Source organism: Bathycoccus prasinos, assembly GCF_002220235.1.
Source record: "Bathycoccus prasinos genomic : Chromosome_6".
NCBI classification, from domain to species: domain Eukaryota; kingdom Viridiplantae; phylum Chlorophyta; class Mamiellophyceae; order Mamiellales; family Bathycoccaceae; genus Bathycoccus; species Bathycoccus prasinos.
This window is the reverse complement of record NC_024003.1, coordinates 572,188-596,021: the sequence shown is the minus strand read 5'-3', so window position 1 is coordinate 596,021 and position 23,834 is coordinate 572,188. Positions and strand designations below refer to the sequence as shown.

At 51.1% G+C, this 23,834-nt stretch overlaps 12 protein-coding genes across 12 annotated transcripts; 5 read left to right on the top strand and 7 right to left on the bottom strand.

The window, feature by feature from the left end:
* Window positions 1-55: 55 nt before the first annotated feature.
* Bathy06g03210 (predicted protein) lies at window positions 56-3,949 on the bottom strand (the record flags this gene model as incomplete). The annotated part of the gene is made up of 1 exon (XM_007512443.1): window positions 56-3,949. One exon carries the CDS (start codon window positions 3,947-3,949, stop codon window positions 56-58), a length of 3,894 nt encoding a protein of 1,297 aa, XP_007512505.1.
* Window positions 3,950-4,145: 196 nt separating this feature from the next.
* Window positions 4,146-4,779, bottom strand: Bathy06g03200 (predicted protein; the record flags this gene model as incomplete). The annotated part of the gene is made up of 2 exons (XM_007512792.1): window positions 4,146-4,643; window positions 4,750-4,779. The coding sequence occupies 2 exons, from the start codon at window positions 4,777-4,779 to the stop codon at window positions 4,146-4,148; spliced, it is 528 nt and encodes a 175-aa protein (XP_007512854.1).
* A 1,220-nt stretch (window positions 4,780-5,999) lies between these two features.
* Bathy06g03190 (patched 2) lies at window positions 6,000-10,064 on the top strand (the record flags this gene model as incomplete). The annotated part of the gene is made up of 1 exon (XM_007512747.1): window positions 6,000-10,064. The coding sequence occupies one exon, from the start codon at window positions 6,000-6,002 to the stop codon at window positions 10,062-10,064; it is 4,065 nt and encodes a 1,354-aa protein (XP_007512809.1).
* A 223-nt stretch (window positions 10,065-10,287) lies between these two features.
* Window positions 10,288-11,205, bottom strand: Bathy06g03180 (shikimate kinase; the record flags this gene model as incomplete). Its single annotated transcript, XM_007512365.1, has 1 exon — window positions 10,288-11,205. One exon carries the CDS (start codon window positions 11,203-11,205, stop codon window positions 10,288-10,290), a length of 918 nt encoding a protein of 305 aa, XP_007512427.1.
* A 177-nt stretch (window positions 11,206-11,382) lies between these two features.
* On the top strand, window positions 11,383-12,306 carry Bathy06g03170 (40S ribosomal protein S18; the record flags this gene model as incomplete). The annotated part of the gene is made up of 2 exons (XM_007512785.1): window positions 11,383-11,457; window positions 11,575-12,306. 2 exons carry the CDS (start codon window positions 11,383-11,385, stop codon window positions 12,304-12,306), a joined length of 807 nt encoding a protein of 268 aa, XP_007512847.1.
* A 239-nt stretch (window positions 12,307-12,545) lies between these two features.
* Window positions 12,546-13,139, bottom strand: Bathy06g03160 (predicted protein; the record flags this gene model as incomplete). The annotated part of the gene is made up of 1 exon (XM_007512518.1): window positions 12,546-13,139. One exon carries the CDS (start codon window positions 13,137-13,139, stop codon window positions 12,546-12,548), a length of 594 nt encoding a protein of 197 aa, XP_007512580.1.
* A 154-nt stretch (window positions 13,140-13,293) lies between these two features.
* Bathy06g03150 (predicted protein) lies at window positions 13,294-16,191 on the bottom strand (the record flags this gene model as incomplete). The annotated part of the gene is made up of 1 exon (XM_007512680.1): window positions 13,294-16,191. One exon carries the CDS (start codon window positions 16,189-16,191, stop codon window positions 13,294-13,296), a length of 2,898 nt encoding a protein of 965 aa, XP_007512742.1.
* A 285-nt stretch (window positions 16,192-16,476) lies between these two features.
* Bathy06g03140 (unknown protein) lies at window positions 16,477-17,601 on the top strand (the record flags this gene model as incomplete). The annotated part of the gene is made up of 1 exon (XM_007512667.1): window positions 16,477-17,601. One exon carries the CDS (start codon window positions 16,477-16,479, stop codon window positions 17,599-17,601), a length of 1,125 nt encoding a protein of 374 aa, XP_007512729.1.
* A 245-nt stretch (window positions 17,602-17,846) lies between these two features.
* Window positions 17,847-19,472, top strand: Bathy06g03130 (cathepsin B-like cysteine proteinase; the record flags this gene model as incomplete). Its single annotated transcript, XM_007512358.1, has 1 exon — window positions 17,847-19,472. The coding sequence occupies one exon, from the start codon at window positions 17,847-17,849 to the stop codon at window positions 19,470-19,472; it is 1,626 nt and encodes a 541-aa protein (XP_007512420.1).
* A 191-nt stretch (window positions 19,473-19,663) lies between these two features.
* On the bottom strand, window positions 19,664-21,058 carry Bathy06g03120 (saccharopine dehydrogenase; the record flags this gene model as incomplete). The annotated part of the gene is made up of 1 exon (XM_007512469.1): window positions 19,664-21,058. One exon carries the CDS (start codon window positions 21,056-21,058, stop codon window positions 19,664-19,666), a length of 1,395 nt encoding a protein of 464 aa, XP_007512531.1.
* Window positions 21,059-21,229: 171 nt separating this feature from the next.
* On the top strand, window positions 21,230-22,744 carry Bathy06g03110 (unknown protein; the record flags this gene model as incomplete). The annotated part of the gene is made up of 1 exon (XM_007512533.1): window positions 21,230-22,744. One exon carries the CDS (start codon window positions 21,230-21,232, stop codon window positions 22,742-22,744), a length of 1,515 nt encoding a protein of 504 aa, XP_007512595.1.
* Window positions 22,745-22,928: 184 nt separating this feature from the next.
* Window positions 22,929-23,717, bottom strand: Bathy06g03100 (unknown protein; the record flags this gene model as incomplete). The annotated part of the gene is made up of 1 exon (XM_007512760.1): window positions 22,929-23,717. The coding sequence occupies one exon, from the start codon at window positions 23,715-23,717 to the stop codon at window positions 22,929-22,931; it is 789 nt and encodes a 262-aa protein (XP_007512822.1).
* Window positions 23,718-23,834: the final 117 nt, after the last annotated feature.

Below are 23,834 nucleotides of genomic sequence, written 5' to 3'. Positions count from 1 at the left end.
AAATCGTCTCGCGCGTGAATAAAAGTGTGGTTGTGGTTGACAACTCTACTAAATACTAGATTTTAGTACACAACGGCGCCCAACTGGCGCAGCTTTTCGCCGCGCTCCGTCGGACTCTCCTTCTGGGATCGTCTAAAAACGCGCGACAGTTCTCGAGGACTTCAAACCGACACGGGTAGATGGCGTTGAACGGTAAGGTTGTACCGCACTTGGCGAGCGTGCGCAACGCGCGAACTTTGAAATCGACCGAGGCGGACGGGGATTTGCACGCGGTGCATAAGGCGAGGAGGAGTTTGCTCGCGTGCTTTTCCGTGAGATGCGTGTCTCTGTCGTAGGTGGACGGAGCGTTGAAGAAGGCGGAGGCGATGACCGAGGCTCCGGTCGGGATCGTGTCGGATGTTGTCTCTTTCGTAGAAGTCGTCCTCGTTAACACCGTCGCCGCGCAGGAGAGGAGGACGTCGCAGTTCTCGCCGCTCTCTAAAGAGGAAGCGACGAGGGCGGATGAGCTGGAAGCGAGAGCAACTATGGCGGAAGCGATGTGAAGAGACATCTTGTTCTGAGCGAGTTCGCGAATTCCTTTCGTCGTTTCCATGACGTACCGTTGCGCCCGCACCGGTTTGCGAAAGCCGTGGTCGAACGATCGGAATCCAAGAAGAGATGTTGAAAGTGAAACGAGTGGTGAAGAAGAAGAACTGCAGAGCAAATGCGCGAAGTGCCCTATCTCATCTTCCTCTTCGAACGCATCTCCGCGATTTTTCATCTCTTCCTCTTCGATGGCTCGATAAAAGGCTCCGGCGACGTGTTTCGCTCTCGCGTCCTCGTCGCCTTTGAGTAACAACTCAAGAAACGATGCCGAGACGAGTTCAAGTTTAGCCGTATTCAAAGCCGTTTTCGCGCTCGGTGAAAATAGAAGCGCTCTGAGCAATACCCCGCTCGTTTCTTCGTTCTCAAAAACCATCTTTTGAACGTTATGTTTAGAAAACATTGTCTTCTCTTCATTCGGGAAGAATCGATCGAGGCCTCTTTTGTGCACCATGGACGCGAGCGAGTGCAAAGCCGCTCGTCTCTTCAGACTCGAATACGTATCGTACGGCTTCGTCGCGCACGCGACATCGACTAATCTTTGCGCGGTCAATTTCAACAGCTCGTTATTCTCGTCCGATAAAATGACCGCACGCGCGCCGCACAGACTTGCGCACGCGTTTTCGAAGTTCCCTTTCGCTTGGCCGAGTACGATGGACGCGCACAAACCAACCAACGCGATTTGCGCTTCGGAGGAGGAACACGCCATCGTAGCGCACGCGAAGTTGGAGTTCATTTCGGGTATACCGAAACCAAGCCCACCGAGCACGAGTCTAGCGCACAGCTCCGCCGAAAGCGCGTCTTCGCTCATCTTCACGTCTTGGGGGGGTTCGCCCGGCGCGAGGATGATTTCCTTCTCCAACGCTCGTCCGCGCAAACAGGCGAGTAAACAGTCCGAAGCGGTGGTCGTGCGTAAACGCAACGCGGGGTTTTCCGCGATTAATTTTGCAAGCCCACCGACAATATTCTCACGAAACGATCGTCGTCCGTTGATGTTCGTGTCTTTCTTGTTTGTGGTCACGATCGCGAGACAAAGTTCCAAAGCGCGGCGGCGGCGATCGGCGTGTCCATTGGATTCATCGAAAAGCGCTTTCTCGATTAAATTCGATATCGTTTGGCCAGCGAGTATTCCGTTCGATTCCTCGGAGTTTATGGCGACGACGAGAGCGTCGTTGACGCGTAATCTTCGGTCGTCGGCTTCGTCGGCGAGCGTTGGCGACGAGCTGTCATCTTTGTTCTTCTCCTCCTTATTACTAAACACAATTTCTTCATTCGATGCCGTCGTGGCAACCCAAAACAAAGCTTCCAAGACATCCGCATATGCTTTCTTCGCGTTCGCATCCTCAACTTTCGAAAACTCTGGGAACTGGAGGAACGCTGAAGCGCACGCGATGGATAACACGACGCCGTCGTGGTCTTTCGTTTTACACGTAAACGAGCGGAGTCCAGAAACGAGCGTATCGCGAAGAATATCGCGCAATTCGCTTCCTAATATTTCTTCTACGGAACTCTTTGATGATGATGATGAGGAGGAGGACAGGAGCGCGGCGTCGAGCGCACCACCAATCGTTGGCGTGATTAGAACCATTGCAATCGAACGCCAATGCGGCATGGAATTATTTTTCGCATCCTCTTCATCGTCTCGAATGGCGCCTAATAACTTTTTCAGTTTTTCGCTCGCGGCAACCTTCGCCGCGGCGACGTTCGCCGCGGCGGCGGCACCGAGACACCGTCCCGCGACAGCCGCTGCAACTCTCGCGGTTGTTTCAATCTCGTCGCTTCTTGAATGTTCTTGGTGTTGCGTTTTGTTGCACCCTCCCCCACAACACCCGTTGCCTTCGTTCTCTTTTTCTCCGTCCACCTCCATCGCGTTTTGTTCTGTGTCACTGTCACCACCGCACTCCATCGCCGTCGGCGCATCTTTGCTTCGTTCCTTCTTGTGCGCTTTATACGCTTTGAACGCTTGCTCGCATGCGTTTATACTTTGATCGTCTAACGCTAATTTCAAAATCTTCCTGGAAAACGTCGAATTTTCGTTCGCAAACAACCTCGCCGTCGCTCTTCGCACCGGTTTCGACCACTCCAAATCTCTCGGAGAAATGACGCACAGACGCAACCGGGACCAAACATTTTTACAGATTTCATCCGTCGCGATGTCCTCGTCTGGCCAACTCGAACCCATAGTTTCGAGACAATCGATGGCATCTGCGCAAGCTTCGCCCGAGACTGCAGTAGCAGCGCCTTCATTTTCGCCGCCGCTCACAACGCTTTCCAACACGTGCGGTATCGCAAAAGGCGCGTAACAGTTCGTCGCGGTCATCGCAATTCTTAAACCACTCGCTAACTCTTCCCTCGTTATTTTCACGCTATCGTTTTGCGGCGGTTTGAAAGAAATAGGAAAATACGCCGCGACAACATCGTAGACTTCCTCGCAGTTGGCCACGAACGCTTGCGCGCTCGTTGTCGTGGTCGTACTATCCGCGGCGTCTACGACATCTTCTTCAGCTTCGTTGAACGCTTTCGGCAGCTCTCGCCACAATCTACACAAAGCTAACACGTTCCTCGGATCTCTCTCCCCGTCGCAATTCGCCACGATGCTCTCCAATCTCCGGACGGCCTTCTTCTTCTTTTCGTCTCTTTCGTTCGCGCTAATGTTATTCTTATTTTTCGACCCTCCGTCGTCGTCGTCGTCGAAGTCGCCGCCAAGCACGGTCGCTCGCGGAAACTCCCTCAACAACTCCTCTAAAACCGCGTATACTTTCTGTCGATCTCTGTGCGCTAAACTCGGCGCGTGCACGTGCTCGAAAAGCTCTTTTATCGAGCCATCGATGCATTGGTTAATCATCGCCGCATCTTTATATCTCCTTCTTCTTCTACTACTGCCGCCCTCGTCGTTCACGCGACTGTTCACGACTCTCTCCTCCTCCTCGTCATCAAACGTCATCGCCCGTTTCAAACATCTCAAACTGTGCGACATCCCGTCCAACCCGTGCGTTAACGTGCACAACTCTCTCAACTTGCTCGCGAAAAACTGCGTCAACAGTAAACTCTCTCTCACGCGTTGTTGTTGTTCTTCTTCTTTCTGCTGCTCCGTGGTTTTAACGCTCACAGACCGAACGCATTTCGCCAGAACTTCCGTCGCTCTCGCTCTCACCGTGGTGTTTTCGCTCGTTAATATCGCGTCCATCTTTTGTAACAACTCCACGACGCAGACGGCGTTCGATTGGATTCGATGGAGGATTTCCGTCGTCGCGTCGTCTCTTGTTTCTTGTTCGATTTCCTCTCGAAGATTTCCAAACGAATCCGAGGAAGACGCGAGGAGGACCAACGCGCGCAGATCTTCGTTCTCCACGTGTATTCCGCTCATTTTTATCTTTGTCTTCTTTGTCTTCCTCTCGAGGTTTGATTTGTGAAGCGTTTTCAACGCGTAAGAGGCGAGTTGTTGTTCGTTTGAGTTTAGTATACATTTTTACATAACACGTCACCACGTTCTCACTCTCTTTCTATCTCTACATCTACGTCGCCCAAAGAATATAAGTTCTTCGCGAAACTGCTATTTATTACTACACAAACTTCCCGGTGTCCTCGTCCTCGTCGAGTATTTTGTAATCCGACAAGCGGTGTCCGTTCTTGTGGTGCGCGTCCGGGTTGGTGATTTTAAAATACACAAACGTCCCCAACGCGCCTATAAAACACAAAGCGACCACGTGCCACATCCATTTCTGCACGCACTTTTCGTATCCCATCCTTCGTAGTTTCCTCTCCGAACTTTCCATGTCCCGTTCCATGCTCGTCGCGGCGGCGCGCGCGGACAAGAGTCTGTTTTTCTGTTGCGAGAGCGATTTTAAAATCGTCTCCCCGGCGTCGTCGGTTTCGGTGGCGATTTTGTGTGCCTGCTCTAACGTTTCCGATAAGTGGTCCGCGTTAGATACGGAGGCGATTAAAACGTCTCGGCGGAGCTCTTCGTTCAAGACTGCGAACGCGTTGTTGTTGTTGTTGTTGTTGTTGTTTCTCCCTCCTCCTCTGTTTGATTCGACGTCTCCTCCGGAAGGAAAGAGCAACTGTTGGTGTTGTTTGAAAGAAGCGCGGTCAGTTTATTTGAAAGAGGAAAACGAGCAAAGCAGGTCGAAGAGAGAGAGAGAGTAAGAGAGAGAGAGAGATGATGACGTTGTTGTTGTTGTTGATGTAAAATTCCATTCCGCGGGCCCCCGAGAGAGTCATTCATTCTTCCCAAGAAAGAAGAACATTAAACGAGAAGAGAAAAAGAGAGTCTCAAAAGAAAAGAGAAAAAAGAAACGCCACAAAGCGTACCGGCGCGTTCTCATCGACGTAATGTTGTTGCATTTTGACCGCCCCTTCCTGCGTGTGCGTGTGATTTATTCGCAACAAAAGCAGAGCAAAGAAAGAGACCAAGCGATATAGTGATTCTCTGAAGAAGAGGGAAAGAAAAAAAACACCGAGAGAGGTCCCTTTTCAGAAACGTAATGTTTAGGGTCTTAGCCGCAACATTTTAATTTTGCCAAGTCAGCGTCTTCTGCTTTCTTTCTCTCCGCAAAATTGATACATTTCGCCACTGTATCTACCCACACTGTATGTATACCCAGTTATTTATTCACGCGTCATCGAACCACCGAAAGGCGTTGAGGAGCTCTGTCTGTCTGTCTCTCGCGCGCGAACGACGGAGTTGTTCTTTTTTGTCTCTTCTGTGTGTTCTTCTCGATCGTATACTGCATAAAATTATATAACGAGAGAGTATAACAGAGGAGGGGGAAAATAAGACACCGGTGCAATATAAAAAATAACAAACGACGTGATTCACGGCATAGTAACAACCCCACCACCAACAGAAGACCAACGAAGATGTTCTCCTTAGAGCGTCTCCTGATTGCGTTTTCCGCCTTTCTCGGCGACTCGATTTCGAAAACGCCCAAGGTGCACGTGCTCGTCTGCTTGTGCGCGTTTGGCGTACTCGCGGTTGGTATAGTTTTGGTCGAGATCGAACACGACGTGTTCAAGCTTTGGGTACGGTTTCGTTCTCGTTATCATCTCGTCTCGAATGAGATATTTTTCTCGTCGCGATGATGATGATGTTTTTCTCTCCTCTTTCTCTCGATCGTCGGAAAAAAAACGCGCGCGACAGAAACAAAAACGCGCGCACACGAGACAGAGGAAAGAGTTCGTTCGACGCGTTCTCTCGTTCTTTCCTTCTCTCATTCAAAACGGAGGAGGAAGAGGGAATCAATTTCCCCTCCTTTTTTCCCTCATCTTTCGGTACTTTGAAGGAAGCTTTTCTTGATTTTTTCTTCAGATTGAAGAAAACACTGACGACATTTTACCTTTTTCTCTCTTTCTCTCTCCTGTGCGCGCGCGCGTGCGTGTATAAACAGGTTGACGACAGCACGGACATCCACGATCAAATGGACTATTTCGAGGACGCGTACGGTTTTGCGCGCGTTCAATCGTTGATATTAACCGCGAAAGAAGGGAAGACACTGGCGTCGAAAGAAGCGTTCGCGGAGATGGAGCGGTTGGAAAAATGGTTCGTTTCGGTGGAGTACGACCACGACGGCGCGAAATATTCCGGAAAGGTGAAATATGAAAATTTGTGCTATAAAGTGGTGGATACGGCGGACGAGACGCCGTGTTTCCATTTAACGCCGTTGGATTGTTTTAAGCAAGGGATGCAAAGCGTCCCGGGGGTTGAGAATAACACCAAGTTTTTGCCGTCGTACTCGGCGAGACCGGATTTTTCGGACCAGACGCAGTTTGATTTTGGAACTGATTTTACCAAGGCATTCATCGACGATGCGTGCAAGGAGTGGTATAACTTGCAAACGCCTTTGAAGATGATTTTTGGTGGCACGACGCACGAAGGGGAAGGGGAATCGGCGCTTGTGACCGGCATCGGCGGCATGCGCAACGTGTTTGCCACGCGGTCGGCGAAGAATCTCGCCGAGAAAGGCGTGTTAACGACGGAGTGGCTTGACAGTGGCTCCGTGGAGACGGATATCTTAGATTGCCCGTTGGACGTGACCGCCAATGATTGCTCTTGCGTTGATTCGTTCACCATCACGTCCGTGACGTCGTACGGGTGCATTCCGAGTGGCTCAAATCAACCCGCTTCGTGCTGCGATGGTTTCATGAAGCCATTTTCCACGCACCCGTGCGCGAAATATTTGTTCCAAATAAACCCGTCCGCGTTGTCTGTTGGAAGTTTGGTTCTCGAATCGTGTCAATTACCGGCGATCGATATGGGCACCTCGAGCTGTAATTTACAACCGGATGGGACAACAAAGTATCTACAGCCGTACACCGGGTACGCGACGCCGACGGCGACCGAGTGTCAAGTTATCATGGAAGATGCAGAATTGACCGCGGCGTGCAACGATTTCGATAATTCGTACGAAAGCGCGACAAAGTGTTGCGCGATGGTGTACGACGCGTCCAAACAGATGTGCCACTGCCGCTACTTGGACGCGCCGGTGCAGGCCTATTTCACTACGTTTGGAGAAGACTTTGAGACGTACGCGGGAAAATGTCTCAAGGACAACGAATCGTACGAGGCGTGTCCGAACGTGTCACCACCGCCGTCGCCGCCGCCACCGGGCGTGGGATACACTTGTATTGCCAACATGGGACCGTTTTTAAATGCTTTGGCATTGGCGCAGATGGATGTAACGAATGTGGAAAATGCTATCGCGATGTGTGGTTTAGCGCAAGGGTATTACGGGAATTATTGCATGGATGACCCTACTGTTATAGCAACCGTTGCTACAAACCCAGCACTTTATGGAGCTGCTATCAATAGTACCGTTAACGCTGGAGTATCCGCTAATTGTGCTACGGGAGGTATCGCCGTTCGAGCGCATACCCCCGATCAAAAAACGCAACACGAGACGTGCGCGAGTAATTACGACGATTACCAAGGCAAGTGCTACGTTGTGATTGGAAAAATGGGCGCAAACATTAATCCGACAGCGGAGGAAGTCTCTGCTTGCTGCACCGCCGCGAACGTCATGGCGTTTAATGCATGTCCGTGCGTCAATGTGGAGGACGGATACGGCGTCGACAGGTCCATCGCTTCGACGACTGACATCCGACTTGACTTTATTCTTAACACACCAGTAAGCGGTTGCGTGGCCGCACTCGGTGCTGCTGGTTTTACTGCGAATACGTACACCTGCAACTCGCCGCCGTCGCCGCCGCCGTCGCCGCCACCGGGCGACCCGAAGTATACGCTACCGAGCTCGACGAGACACGCGGTGGACGAATCCGAAGCGGAATCCATCTTAGAAGGATGGGAAAAAACGTGGCTGGATGGCATCGAAGATGCGACGAAAGATTTTGAACACATCGAGGTGTCGTGGTACGCCTCTCGTTCTCTCGAAGATGTCATTAGCGACGCCTCGAAGTCGGCGTACGGATTCGTCGCCATCGGCTACGCTTTGGTGGTTGTGTTTTGCTTCTTCTTCTTCATCAGAGGTCTCTCTGCGCAAAGCGGGAAACCCCCGGGACCTGTGCCGGCGATTTTAGCCACCATCGTGTGCATTCTGAGCACGGCAGCTTCTCTTGGATTTGCCGCGTTTTACGTCGAAGCTGGGTTGAAGTTCAACGCCATCACGTTGCAAGTCGTGCCGTTCCTCGCGCTCGGTCTCGGCATGAATGATTATTTCGTGTTTGCGAAATACGTTGGGATATGCCACGGTGAAAGCCCAAAAGGGTCGTCCGCGCGATACATAATCAGGAAGGCGTACAGAAAGGCGGGTGCGAGCATCACGGCGAGTTCAGTGACAAATTTTGCAGCGTTTTGTCTCGGCGCGATCACGCCGATTCCAGCCGTTCGCGCGTTTTCCATTCAAGTCGCCATGACTGTCGTGTGTAACTACCTCGCCGCCGTGGTCATTTTTCCGTGCCTTTTGCTCTTCGATCTTGAAAGGCACGTGAACGCGAATCCCGACGCCGTCGGTCAGCGTGCACGTTTAACAGCGAAGAGTGAAGAATCGAGCGGTAAAGACGGGTTTTCGTGCATCAGATGTATGGGCGCGCTAGCGAGCATCGTCTTTCGGATGACGTGCGTTTTACTCTCGGCTGGATTTTTCGCATTTTGTGCCTCTGGAATCGACAAAGTCAATTTAGGCTTAGATCTCGAAGATGTCGTGCCTTCCTCGTCGTACATTTACGATTACGCTTTGAATACGAGAAACTATTTCGCGACCTACCAAGTGTCGCTCGTCTCGTCGGGTATTGACTTTGCGACCACGACAGAAAATCAAGCGTTGCTCGAGCACGATTTTGTCACGGCGCCGAACGTAAACGCCGACTACGGCTCCGTAAACTACCTGCGATATCTTGCGGACGAAACGACGGGGAAAGTTAACGCAGGGGAAGTCTGCAGCGAGAATACAGTTTGGCTGTACGATTACATCAACCTCAGCGACGAATCGTTGGAGAGGTGCGCGTCTATCAACGCAGACGCGATTTTAAGTGATTCCGATAAAAAGAAGAAGTGCATTCGAACGTGCATGAACGCAGAGCCGCAAATGGCATACGCACCGACGACCCACAATCCAACCGTTACGAGTGCTTCGCAGACGTACAGGTGTTCGTACAACGCGACGAACAATCACTGCGTGTGCCCGTGGCGTCAAGTGTATAACCCAACGTTGTACAATACAAACTTGCAAACTTTTCTCGACGGAGGCGAGAGAGGTCAAATTTCGCAATCGCTGATGATCACCAACTCTACGCCAACGAGTGTTGGGCACACGACCATTAGCGACGTGCGCGCCCTCTTTTACGTGGAGGATGTGTTCTCGTTGGAAGACAAGTTAAATCACATGCGCAAGGCGCGAAAGATTGCCGAAAATTCTAAGCTCGCCACTGAAGATGGTGCGACGGTATTTCCATTCGACTACGCTTTGTACGCTTTGAACGAACAGTATCTGAACATAGAAAGAAACACTCTGCGCGGTTTAGGCATTTCCGTGGCGATTGCCTTTGTCGTCATGTATCCGTTTGTGACCTCCCTATGGCTGGATGTTATTTTGACCTTTGTGATCGCGGTGATTCAAATCGAGCTGTATGGTTTAATTCATTGGATTGACTTAAAATTAAACGCGGTGACTATGGTGAATTTGATCATGACGGTTGGTATTTCGATCGAGTTTGTCATTCACGAAGCTCGCGCTTTCGCGGAAGCGAAAGGCACGAGACCCGAGCGCGCCGCTCAGGCGCTCTCGGAAATGGGACCGGCTATTTTCGCGTCTGCGTTCACGACGTTCTTGGCGGTACTCCCGCTCGTCGGCGCAGATTACGAGTACTTCCAGAAATATTTCTTTTCTATGTACGCGATGATTTTATTTGTTGGCTTGTTCAACGCTCTCGTGACGCTCCCGGCGATATTATCTTTCATTGGCCCTCCGGAGTTGACCGAAGACGCCGTTCGCGACTCGGAAGGTGTTCTCGACAAAGAAATGGTTTAACACGAGAGAACGAGAGAATAGGAAAAAACGAAATAATTAATATAATATAATATGCGCAGTAATACGCACGTATAATACGCAAGCGCGCGCGAGAGTTGTTGGTATATATAGATTTTTTACGATGACGATGTGTATGAACGCAGTTAGGCTCGAACGAGTGATTTAAAGAATACTAATAAAACAACTCACACAAATAATCAATCAATCGATGCCAAAAATAAGCTCAATCAATCTTATCTATTCTCTCTCCTGTTTTCAAATCTTTCACCTCTATGTCGCCGACTTCTGGTCCCTTTCTCAACTTTTCCTGTTTGCCGTCCTCGCGCAAACGCTTGTCTATAGATTTACAAATCCTCTCCACGATCGTCTCCACGCTCGCGCCGTACGCCTCGTCCTCTTCCCCATTCACCGAAACCGCAATGTCGCACTCCGCGTACATCTTTCCCCTATCTCGCCACAATGACTGTATCTTCTCTTCAATTTTCGTAATCTGCGCCTCTTCGTCCTCCTCGGAAAGACACTCCTTCAACAAAGGCCTCGCGCCGACGCCGTCTTTATGCACCCGCCTCGCCAACGTCCTGTGGTCGCCTTGTAAACACACCGTCACGCCGTTGTGCAAGTGCATCCAGTTATTCCTCACCGTCACGATGCCCCCGCCAGTGGATACCACCACTCTTTTATACGACGCCACTTCCGCTAATATCGCGCTCTCTGTCTCTCGAAACCCCTCCTCGCCGTCTTCCTCGAATATCTCGTGCACTTTTTGCTTGCATATTTGTTCAATCAACTGATCGGTATCGAAGTAGCCGTACCCTAAAGCGTCGGCGAGTTTTTTACCCACCGTGGTTTTCCCAGTTCCCATGAGACCGAGGAGGAACACCGAGGAAGACTGGAGCGACTCCGAGGTTTTGTTGTCGTCGTTCGACGACGACGACGCAAACGCGACGAACTTTTTTCCTCTTCCAATCCTTCTGCTGCCATCACGCTCAACAACGCTTTGAGAAGAAGATAAAGAAGAAGAGCTGCGAAAAAAAAGACAACCTCGACTGCTCCTACTGTTGCTGCTGCTGCTCGTGCATTGCGAGGAGGACGCGGTCCGGAGGACCGACGACGACGAACAGAAGGAAACACCGGCAGTCATGGTTGGATGATTTTGTGGATAAAACGCAACACTTTTCGAACTCTTTTTTTGTGTTGCACTAAATTTAGGGCTTTAAACCCTAATTCGAGCAAGTCCTCCCTTTTTTTTCAAGAAAGGAGACAAAGAGAGGAAGGAAAAGAAGCGTCAAAAGAAGAGCAAAACATCTATCGCATCATCATGGCTTTGATTGTCGGCGACGATTTCCAGCACATTTTGCGCGTTTTAAACACGAACGTCGATGGACGCGAGAAGGTACGTGAAAGAGAATTTGTTTTTCTCGTTCGCGTCGTGCGCGTTTGCGCGCGCGCGAGATTGAAATTCAAGCCCCGCTTTCACATTTTTTAGCCCTCGTTTCCTCCCTTTTGAGAGAGATCCAAAACCTGCGCATTTGTGTTTGAATGGACGACGCTGTTTGGAGAAACAAACTCGCGAGTAAAATCGTTCGCGTCGCGTTCAGAAAGTATTTCCGCGCGCGAATGCGTGCTTTTGGAGCGAGTGGCGCGTTCGCGTGGTGTGTTGCGGCGCCGAGATGGCAACGAAATTTCCTCGACATTTCGAGCACCACCAAACACGAAGAGCGAAAAAGGGTCCAGAGAGACCAATTTTCCTCTCCGTTCCTCGCGTGGCTTTCGATCACCGAGTTCTCTTTTTCTCTCTCTTTTGCGCTCTCCCTGGTGTTTATACCGTTTACTATTGTTACTCACACGCTTGCCTTTCTCACACATAAAACAGGTCATGTACTCTCTCACGAAAATCAAAGGCATCGGGCGTCGATTTGCCAACATCATCTGCAAGAAGGCGGAAATCGACATGGGGAAAAGAGCCGGGGAACTCTCCGCGGCTGAACTCGAATCGTTGATGGTTATCGTCTCCAACCCGAGACAGTTTCGCGTGCCGGATTGGTTTTTGAACAGAAAGAAGGACGTGAAGGACGGTAAATATTCGCAATTGACGTCGAACCAGTTGGATACCAAGTTGAGAGACGACATCGAGAGGTTGAAGAAGATGAGAAACCACAGAGGTTTGAGACACTACTGGGGGATCAAGGTGAGAGGCCAACACACGAAGACGACCGGGAGAAGAGGGAAGTTGGGCAAGTAAAAGGTGAACTTTTTTTCGTAGTCAAGACTTAGAGAGAGAAATACAGAGAGAAGATGCGAGCGAGAGAAGCGCGCTTCTCGACTTAGACTTATTTGTAGTAGATTCCTACACAACTATTTAGCATTATTACACAATTTACAACAACAATCTGATGTTTTTCTATTATTCTATCTGCTTCGCGCGAAAGCTCTATTCTCTACTCGTATACTATTATACTGTGACCGAACGCGTCCGGTCTCTCATATAAACTCCTCCTCTTCTCCCTCCGGCGGCATCGGGAAGCACAACTTTAACCGAAACGCATCCGTTCCGCTCAAATAATACCGTCGCAACCGTTTATCCCGAATAAACCCCAAGTTCTCGTACAACCTCAGCGCCCCTGCGTTCGTGCTCTCCGCCTCTAACACGCACTCGTCCGCGCCCATCTCGTGCATCACTTCCAGCGCTCTCTCCACGAGCATAGACCCGAGTCCAACTTTTCTCATCTCTGGTGCAACCACCAACATCGCCACGTACCCTCGAAACGACCCTCGGTGGTCGTCCAACTTACACACCACCGTCCCGATGCATTTATTCTCTTCAGAATCGTACGCGAGAAACGTCAGCTGTGGCCACTGGTTTAAGAAGTATCGGTACGTGAATATCGAATACGGTTCGCTGAGTTGCTGTTTAATCAGAAGGGAAATTTCGGGAAGTTGTTTGTCCTCGTCCGTGTATTGCGTGAAGGTTATTTTCGATATTCCTTCTGATGTCTTTGAACGAGACGGGATGCAAATGGTTTCGGGAGGACGGAGAGGTGGGATCGGAGGCGGTGGGCCCGGTTTGACCGGCATGTGTTATTGTAGCGTAGGAAAAGGAGTTTTGTGCGTAAAAAAATGACGAATTCAAGGGGACGAGTGACTCGTTGAGAGTGGTGTTGACTGGTATCGTCGTATCGACGAGAGATATCGAGAGATGTTTTCGGGTTGTTCTTTTTACAACAAATCTCTAACTCGAAAACTCACCCTCGCTTTCCATCTTCGCCAACACTTTGAGTGTGGTTTCTTCGACAGAGTCGCGCCAATTTTGGAAATCTTTACGCGCGGGCGCCCAGTATCGACCTCGGTTCGGATTCGCTTTGGCGGCGCGAGCGAGGACGTCTTCTTTGGGCGAGCTTTTCGCGTCGGCGAATGATGCTTTCTTCGAGGAGACTTTTTTGGCGACGGCGTTGAGATTACCCTCAGCAGCGTCGTCTTCTAAAGACTTTTCAAAGGCGTAGTAGCGGACCCACACGTCGCCGTCTTCTGGGCGTAACGTGGCGGCTCTGTTGAACCAGGCGCGGGCTTTGTCTAATTTGCGGTCGTTCCAGAAGAGGCGCGCGACGGCGCAGACGACGTCTGGGTCGTCGTCGCACGCTTTGAGTGCATCCACAGAACGAGCTTTGCGCTGCGGGCGAGGCGCAGATTTGATGGCTTCGGCGTGGAGAATACCGGACTTCGGACACTCGCGAAGGGCTCTCGCTAATAACGCGGACGCGGCGGTGTGTTCGCCGAGCTGTTTCTCCACCGCGACGGCTTCGAGCCAAACCTCTGGAATTTTCGGGTTCTTCAATCGCGCCTGCTCCAACGTCGCTCGCGCTAAACCAAACTTCTTTTCCAACACGTCCAATCGCGCTTTAGCGATCCACATCGGCGAAGAGTCTGGACATTTCTTTAATCCTAAATCGTATATTTTTCTCGCCTCGGCGTACTTCTTTTCTCTCTCTTCGAGTTGACCGGACATGATCCAGAGTTTCCAAAACTTCGGGTGCAACGCCCGGCCTTTCTTCAACACCTCGCGTTCTTCCTCGGCGTCGTTCATTTGTCGAGCGCACACCGCAGATTTCATCCACACGCGAGCGGAATTCGTCTTGTCACCGCCTTCTCGATTGCGCGCGTTTTTTAAGAGTAAACTCGCGCGTTCCAACTCTTCGTTTTCAAATTCTAACTTGAACGCCGCCAACCAAATGTCCTCGTTTTCTGGGTTTGCAGAAAACGCCTCCTCTAATACCGTTCGCGCGCCCGTCACGTCGCCTTGTAACCATCGCTCTTTTGCCGCCATGAGCCACAAAATTTCCTCGTTCGGAAGTTTCGTCGTCGCCTCTCGTAAGACTTGGTCCATGCCTTTGAAATTTTTGCAATTCTTCTCCAGCGTCGCGGCGTCGATCCAGATTTCCACGTCTTCCGGAAAAACCTCGATGAGTTTCTTACGAATCGTTCGCGCGACTTCAAACGAGCCATTCTTTTCAAACTCGGACGCATCTGCAGCGTACGTGAGCTTTTGATCTAATTCGTCCACGTTTTCGCCAATGACCGCGTGGACAATCGCGCGACACGTTTCCAGCGATTGCGGCTCGCTCTTCTCGCACGTCTCGGCTTCTTTCATCCATAACTCTCGGTCAATTTTCACGTTTTTACCTCGCAAAGACTTGATGGCCCGGTCGATAATTTTTTGACACATTTTGCCGTTCCCGTTGGCTTCTTCTAACCGCGACGCGGTGACCCAAATCGCGCGTTCCGTCGGTAACGTTTCTCTCGCTTTGTTCAAAACTTTCCTCGCGTTGTCGTAAGACTCTAATCGAGCTAGTGCGAGCCATAACTCGATGTGTTGTGGACAGCACTCCGTGGCTCTTTGCAATAACGCTCTCGCGTCGTTTTCTTCGGATAAATCTACCAACGCTTTCCACAATCGGACAGAATTCGGAACGTTTTCTAACGCTTTCCTTAAAACTCTTCTCTTGCGATCCTCGTCTTTTTCCGCTTGCGCCGCTCGCATCCAAATCGCGACAGAGTTTGGCAACGATTCAACCGCCGATGCTAATATCGCTTTCCCTTGATCAGATTCCGTGCCGTGTAAACGAGCGGCTTCGATCCACGCGTCTTCGCTTTTCGGGCACGCCTCGCACGCTTTCCTCGCGAGATCTTTCGCCGCTTTCAATTTCCCGGCAATCTCTTCCAACCGAGCTGCTGCGATCCACCCGGGCGCGTGCTTTGGGTTCGTGTTTATCACCGACTTTAAAAGCAAGCGCGCTTTCTTAATATCCGAAATTTCCGCCGCCGAGTTAATTTTCAACGACGACAGAGAGGTTAAATACCCTCTCGGATCGACCGTAGATGACCCGTTTTGACTATCTTGCGATTGTTGTTGCAAACCGTCTAATTTCAATCCCAATCCTAAACCTCTCGCCTCCCCGACCGCGGTTAAATCCGTGCTCGTTCCATCACCTCCTCGCTCGTGATCTTCGTCCGTATTTACCGTCTCTCGTTCTTTCAACGCCGCCGATAACAACGTATCCGGCGCCGGCGTGAAACGTTCGTACGCCTTTGACTTCTTAACGCTATAATCTCCAATCTCTGGAATCTGATCCCACTCTTCCTCGCTCACTTCGCTCAGTTTCCTCTTCAAATCCGCGAACTGATCTTTAATCGTCTTATCTTTCACCCTATCGTTCTTCTCCTCTCGCCGTTCGCGTCGCATCTTTTCCTTCTTCGCTCGCGTCCTCTCGTCCGGCTCGCAAAACGCGTCGACGGCGGCCCATATCCGATCCGCTTCCTCGTCGTCCTCGTCGTACGAGCCATCGTTTTTATCCTTGGCGAACAAACCCGCGTCGTCGTTCGTACCTCTCCTTCTATTCTTTTGGTCGGTATCGTCGCCTTCGTCTTCTTCCTCTCCTCCTCCTCCTCCACCTGCTCCTCCACCACTCACCAAAGTCACTTTCCCAGCGGCGGTTTGTTTCACCGCGCCACCTATGTCAGACCGAGTGGTAAACCCAGTCGCGCCTCGGCCGATGCCGGCGACGTAGTTTGCGGGTGGTTTTTGTTTCAGAAAGTCCAGGCGAGAGACTTGAGGCGGTGGTATTCCCGCCATAACTTACGACGAAGAGATTTCCCCACGGGGGAAGGATTTTGAATTCTCTCTCGCTCTTTCTCTCTCTCTCTCTCTCTCTGAAGACAGTCGGAACGGGTTTTACAGACGTGAAACGAGAATACGCTTTCCCCTCGACGCTACCGCGCGTATCAAACGCTTTTTACCGTAACAGGCGCTCGAGCGTAAACTCTTCTCTCTCTCTCTCTTCTTTCCAATTGGTTCCTTTTAAAAGTGAAGGAAATGTCCGCACTTTAATCTTATTAATAACAACGATATACACACGCAATGGTCGAAGCAGGAGCCGCAGAAGACGACGAGGAAGAAGAAGGCGAAGTCGTCCACCTCGCAAACGGAGCGCACGACGAAAACAACAACAGAAACACCATTAACGACGGCGAAGATGACGACGAAAATGATGTCGTCAAAGTGTCCAACGGAGACAAAGACGAGAAGGAACACGGCGAAAGGTATTTCGGCTCGCTCGCGAAGGAAGGGAAAGCACCACCGGGGACGAACCCGTTCGCGACCAAAACGTTTGCGAGTGATACCAAAGAGGATATCAAAAAAATGATCGAAGACGCGAAAAGGCAAACGGAAATGCAACGGAAAGAACGAGAGAAGATCGAATTTGAGGAACGAGAGAAGGAACGTTTAGCGGCGGAGAATCGAGGGTTGAAATACGTGCCGAGAGCGAAAGCAGGGGAAGGAGAGGAAGGAGGAAAAGGAGGGGACGTGGTGAGAAGGAAAGTCGTTCGAGCGAAACGGCCGGGGGGGATGTCTAAGAATGATGGCAAGGAGGACGGAAACGAAGCGAAGACGCCGAACGCGTTCGCGAGCTTAGTCTCCGGAGGCGTGAAGAAAGCGGTTGACGAGAGTAAGAAAGAAGAGAGTCCGCAAAAAGGGAGCGTGTTTAGCCGTTTGAGTAAGAAAGGAGGAGGAGAGGAGGACAAGACAAAGAAAGGTTCTCCTTCGCCCGAAGCCGCCAAACTCGCGCGAGAACAACAACAACAACAACAACAACAACAACAACAACGACAAAAGAGCGAAAACAAAGACCGACCAGGCCTGGCGCTTTTCCCAGGCCTCGCCAACTTCAAAGACGACGAGAACAAAAACCCGCCCCCGAAAGGCGGCGCGGGCGTCTTCAGCGGCTTCGCCGGGTTCGCGCCGAAACCATCGACTTCGAAACAACAATCACACCGCGGCGGCGGCGAACCGTCGTCGTCGATTTTAGAAGAAAAAGAAGACGAAAATTCGAAACCATCGTCTTCGTTCAAACCGTCCGCGTTCGCCAAAGAGCTCGGCATCGCGACCAGCCTTTCGAACTTTGATCGCGACGACGTGAAGGAAACGACGACTCGGCATTTTAGGCGAAAAAAAGACACCCAGTTTGCCAAAGAACTGTTCTAGAGAAGAGAGAAAGAGCTTGCACTAAGCCAATTAGGGTTTAGAACCCTAAATAAGAGAAACCCTAAAGCAAATGTTCTTCCTTCGACCGCGCCTTTAGAGAAATCACATCCACACTTAAACGCGCGCGCGCGGGGCGTACCTCGTCGCCTTTTTGTCTCTCCTCGCATCACCGTCCTCTCTCTCTCGCTCTTTTTGTTCTCTCTCTTTTTGTTATCTTTCTGTCTCAAAAGAGAGAGTAAAGAAAAATGATGACACCGATCGACGAGCGGCAGCCTTTGTTGCTCCCCGTCGTTGGCATCGTCAGGGAGGACGCGGATGGTGATGATTTAAATGCAACGACGGGGAAACATCACCAAACGCCCGGAGGAGACGACAGAAACACGACGACTCAAAGCGCGAGTAAACCCGCGCACGCGATTAAAAAAGTCCTCCTGATAACCCTGTGCATATGCGTGCTCGGGTTTTTGGCGTGCGTCTCCCTGGCGTCGCTGAACAAAACGAACTCGTCCGGGAAAACATCCAACGGGTTAGGGAAACGCATCAACGAGAAGAATCTCTCCTGGAGCGCGGACGAGAAGATGGACGCGGTCGAACGCGTGACCAACCCGGGTGGGAGACGGTCGAAGAAGAAAGATTCGTCTCAAATCGCGTCCGGTTTTTCTTCTGTGGCGACGAGTTCGAGCAGTTCTTCTGTTTCGTCGTCCTCGAGTAAAGATTTGATATCGAAGAAGAGCAACTCGAGAGGAGGAGGAGGAGGAGGAAACAAAGTGCGCTGGGAACTCTCCGAGTACGCCTCGAAAGACGGGAAGCAAGAGAGCGAAAGGAAACAAAAACAGGCGAATTTAGTCGAGGTTCTGAAAGAGAATCAAATCGTCAACGAGGATAAAGAGTACGAAAAGCCAAAGAGGCGAGAGCAGAGAATACCAACGGCGAGGAGTGGTAGCAGCGGCAGTAGTACTCCTACTACTCTTTCTCCTCCTCAAAAGGGAGAGAAGAAAAGCAACAACAACAACAACGTCGATTATTTAGGCATGTCGTCGAACGAATACGCGTGGGAACCGCCCTCGGATTTACCGGAAAGTTTTGACGCGAGAGAGAAATGGCCGGAGTGCTCGGAATTTATCGGCGAAGCGTGGGATCAAGGCGAGTGCGGATCGTGTTGGGCGATTGCGCCGACCAAGGTGATGAGCGATAGGTTGTGCATCGCGAGCGGAGGCAAAGTGCAAGAGCGATTGGCGGCGTCGGAGATTTTGTCGTGCGGTCAGTTGGTGTCGGAGTTTTCATTCGGGTCGTGCGAAGGTGGGATGCCGGACGACGCGTACGAGTTCGCGAAAGAGTTTGGTGTCGCTAGTGGTGGAAAGTACGGGGACGAGAAAGGGTGCGCGGCGTACCCGTTCCCGCCGTGTCATCACCCGTGTCACGTGCAGCCGACGCCGGCGTGCCCGCTGAAATCGGACACAGCTCAGTGCCAAGGCGATTTGGACGAACACACTAGAAATGAAGTCGCGCAGCACATCGATAAGTTGATCCACTGTCCAGACGGTGATTACGATTGCATGGCGAGGGAGATTTATAACAGCGGACCTGTGTCCTCGTATGCCGGGACAATTTACGACGAGTTTTATGCGTATAAAGACGGGGCGTACAGAACGAGCGCGGATTCAGAGACAAGAGGTCGATCACACGGTGGGCACGTGATTGAGGTCATCGGTTGGCACAAAGAATCAGACGGGACGTACTCGTGGAAAATTATCAACTCGTGGTTGAATTGGGGGAAGAAAGGCCACGGGCGAATCGCGGTCGGGGAGTTATCCATCGGCGACTCGGTCGAATCGGCGACGATGTTAGCGGATACGAATGTTGCCCGGTGATTCAATCACGGATGGGATTTATTGTTACTATATTATTACTTCCAAATCATTAAGATTTGGAGGATTTAGCGGGATTGTTTTGTTTGTATATGATTTAAAACTTCAAATATGCGTTTTGATTTCTAACTCGTGCGCGCGCTCTGCTCTGCTCTCTTTTTGTATTTCATTCATTTCTACCCGACGTATTACGATTAAACTTTCAACTCCTTTCCCTTCAAAGCGGATACGGAGAAGGAGAAATTCGGCGCGTCGCGTAACCGCTCGATCAAAGTTTCCCCCAACGCTACGCTCGGCGTTAAACATCCGCCCATTTTCAACCCCGGCGCTTTATCGGATAAGCTCAAACACAAGGCGGCTTCAACCGCGAGCGCGGCGGTACCTTTATACCCCGGGTCCGCGTTTTTAAATTCAAAGTGCGCCACCCTCGGCTCGACTTTGCTGCTCGCGTCGTTCTTATCTCGTCCGTGTCCAACGACGTAAACGTTGGAGTACCCGTTCTCTAAAATATCTTCGTTCGGTCCTTGGCCCGGCGCAGGTAAGACCGTTTTTCTCAACAACCACCTCGTCGGCGGAATGGCGAAGAGAACCCCGAACGTTTTAATCCCTCTCGCGCCCCAATTCGCTTTGGATTCGTCTTTACAAAAATCGCTTTCGCCGTAACTGAAATCCTCCGCGAAACACGCGTTCTCTTTATCCTTATCGCGGAGTAACGAGTAACTCCTCGCGACGACTTTCGAGTTAATTCCGGCCATAATCGACGGCATCGTGTACTTCCCCGTCGCCTCGTCCAACCTCGCGTCGCCTTGCAAACGCCAATTCTCTTTGATCTCTCTCTTCAACGGTCTCTCTCCGTCTCGACACAGCTCCGGAACGCAATAAAACGGATCCCCCATCTTCTTCAAATCCGCCATTGAGTTCTCCGCGATGACTCCAGCCGCGCTCGCAATCGTCCCCCCGCTCACCCCGCCTTTACTTTTCCCCGCGTGCGCTTCCGCTCTCACGCACTCGAACCCGTCCGCTTTGAACGACTCCGCCACCGCCCACGCGCCTAAATCCCACGGTATCGAGTCGTACCCGACGCAATTCACCACGCACGTCTTCTCTCTCTTCGCTTTCTCGTGTAACTGTTCCACGCATTTCCGTATAAACGGTGGTTCTCCCGTGATGTCGCAATAGTGCGTTTTCGTCGCCACGCACGCTTCGGTCAAAGCGAAGCCAAACTTGGCGAACGGGCCGGCGAAGGATAAAACGACGTTCGCTTTCTCGGTTATTTCTCGCAGTTCTTCCGGCGTAGAACCGGCGTACACATCGACGGAACGACGTTCGCTCTCCTCGCTCGTACTTTTGTTCGCGATTTTTTGCAGCTTCTCCAAGTCTCGACCGGCGAGCGCGTATCGAACGTTGTCGTCTTTCTTCGCCAAGTACTTCGCCGCTAAGGCGCCGGTAAAGCCAGTCGCGCCGAACACGATTAAATCGTACGGTCTTTGATGCTTACGATCTCGATCCCGCGCGGTGGTGGTGGTATCACTCTTTTGCGCAGCACTCGTGCTCTTAAAACCAGCGACACCAGGTTTCGTTGGCATCATCGCGCGCATAATAGCGCAACGTAAAGCGTCAAACGTTTGACAATTCCGGATTGGATTTCCCCAAAAGTTGTGTGCACGTGTCGACTGCAAGAATCACGCGAGACGAGTGCTCTCTCTGCGTACATCATGCGCTCCTTTTCTGTGCGATAGTATACGCGTGCACACGTAGAGATGTCGTCGTCGTTCGTCCGACGAGGACGACGGTTTCAACAACAACAACAGAACCAACACCAATCGGAGCGAGAGACGACTTTACGCGCAACGACTGAAGTGGACGACGACGAAGGACGACGACGCGCGCGACGCGAAGACGCGAAGATCTGTAAAGAAGAACACGAAAAGAGGAAACTAAAAAGCGAGTTCGAAAACGAGGAAACGACGACTAAAGCGTTGAACGGCACTCGACCGGGAGCGCACGGGGTAGGCGTTGGCGGCAGTCGAGTAATTTCCACCGGCACGGAGGATTTAGACGACGTGCTCGGCGGCGGTGTACCTCTGAACGGCGTGTTCGGGATCTTTCTCGACGATTGTTCAGACGACGAGAACAGAGGAGGATTCGGAGGAGCTGAAGCGGTGGCGAACGTGTTCGCGAAACTGTTTCTGAGCGAAGGCGCTTTGGCGTGCGAGCAAGCGGGGTTGTGGTTGACCACGGACGACGAAGGTGCAGACGACGAGAGAGATGTGAGAGAGACACTTCCGAGGATGACGACGAGGAGAAGCGATACTAGTACTGGCGAAATGGATGGGGAAATGAAGAACAGTAAAAACGATGGAGGTGAAGGCAAAGGAGGAGCCGAGAGCGCCGCCGCGCGCTCCGGGGAGGATTCCGAGAAATCTTCGAGCGGCGACGGGTTGAAAATCGCGTGGCAATATCGACGGTATTTGGAAAAGAGTAAGGAAGAGAAGGAGAAGAGTGGTGATACTCGCAGTCGTGGCGGTGCTTTAAATAGCGAAAGTAAGAAGAAGAAGAAGATGAAGTTGCGCGCGTTTTGCCACGATTTTGACGTGACTCGAGCGCACTCGAACGAAGAGGCGATGAATATTCCCATCGACGTGGTTCAATGCGACGTGAGTCGGAATAACATTGGGAAGACGTTCGAGGCGGTCAAAAGTTTTGGGAAGAAACTCGTCGAGAAAGATTCAGTCGGAAGAATAGTTATTCAACCGCCCCGAGCGTTGCTCGATGATCCGTCCAACGCAATCGTCTTCAAAAACTATCTCGAGCTTCTTCACGCGGTGAAAGGTTTCATGCAACGAGGCGATATGGTACACAGAATGGCTTCGTTCGTTTTGTTCCCGTCGAAACAGTTGTTATCGATGACTAAGTTGAGTGATTTACGGCAAACGTGCGATTGTTACGTTGAAACCTCATCCTTGTTAAATCCAGAGTTTGGTTTCGATGAAAGGGCGACGGCGATTGAGTCGGTATTGCCAGAACCGACCATCAATTGCATCGCATTGTTGTCGCTCGGTAAAAAATGTTTTCCAGGTGCATTAGCCGGCGGGTTCGGAACGGTGGATTCAACGTTTGCGGTGCAAAGAAGAGGAAAGAAGTATGCGATTAAACCGCTGGCGCAACGCCCGGAAGACCACGATGCCAACAACGAAAAAAAGACGAACGGTAGCGGTGGATTATGTAGTAGCGGTCCGACTGGAATTGGAAGCGAAGGGCCTCTAGACTTCTAATAATTTTAGTAATAGTAACAACAACAACGACAGCAAGACGAAGGCAAACGAGTAGTAATAGCAAATAGACGTATCGTTGTATTAGCAGAATATGTTTAGCAGCTTTCGCGGTAAAATTATAAAATTACAGTTTGACATCAACTCTCCCTCTCTCTTTCTTTCTTTCTCTCGCTCCGTGTGCGTTCTACGCGCCTAAACTATCCAACAAATACGCCACCGAGGCCAAGTGCCCTCCCAAAACACACGCGGTCGTCCCGGCTAAGATTCCAATCGCCGTCGCGTACCTCATCCTCCCCGCGCCGAGAAGCGAGGATTCGTCCTCAAACGTCACCCGTCTCCTCTTACCACTCGACGGCGGTGGCGGCATCATCGTCGCCTCCTCCTTGCCGCCGAAGGAAAACGAAATCTTCCTCTTCCGACTGCTCGGTCTTTTCGCCGTCTCACTGTCATCGTCGTCGTCGTTTCCCTTCGTCTTCTTACTCGTCGGCGTTTCCTCTCGAGCGCTCTTCTTCTTCTTCGCGGAACTGAGCACCGCCGTCAATCGATCGAAGAAGCTCACAGACGCGTTATTATTATTCGTGTTCTCGTTCTTCGTAGTCTCGTTGTCTTGCATCTCTTTCTCTTTCTCTTCTTCTTCTTCTTCTTCCTCTTCTTCTTCTTCTTCTTCTTCTTCGATGTTGTTCTCGACGTCCTCGTTCTCCTTCTTCGTCTTCGTCTTCACCTGTGTGGTCGTTTTGAGTATCGAACTCTTTTTCTTCTCCGTCGTCGTCTTCGTGAGAGATGGTGGTATCGGCAACACCATCACATCTTTTGCTCCTTTTCGTTTGCTTCTTTTGTCCTCGTTCTTTCCTCCTTCCAACACTCGCTCGGTCTTCGTCGTCTTGGTCTTCTTCACCTTTGCGTCGTTGTTTTTCTCCTCCAACGGGGGGGAAATCTGTTTCTCTTTTGTCTTCTTCTTCTTCTTCGGCGGCATCTTTAGTATTTCTGTCTCTCTCTGTCTCTCTCTGTCTCGTTCGTGCCTGCTTTTGTTGCTTTTGATTCTTCCGACGAGACTCGCGCGTTTCTTTGCTCTCTGATGACAGTAAACGCG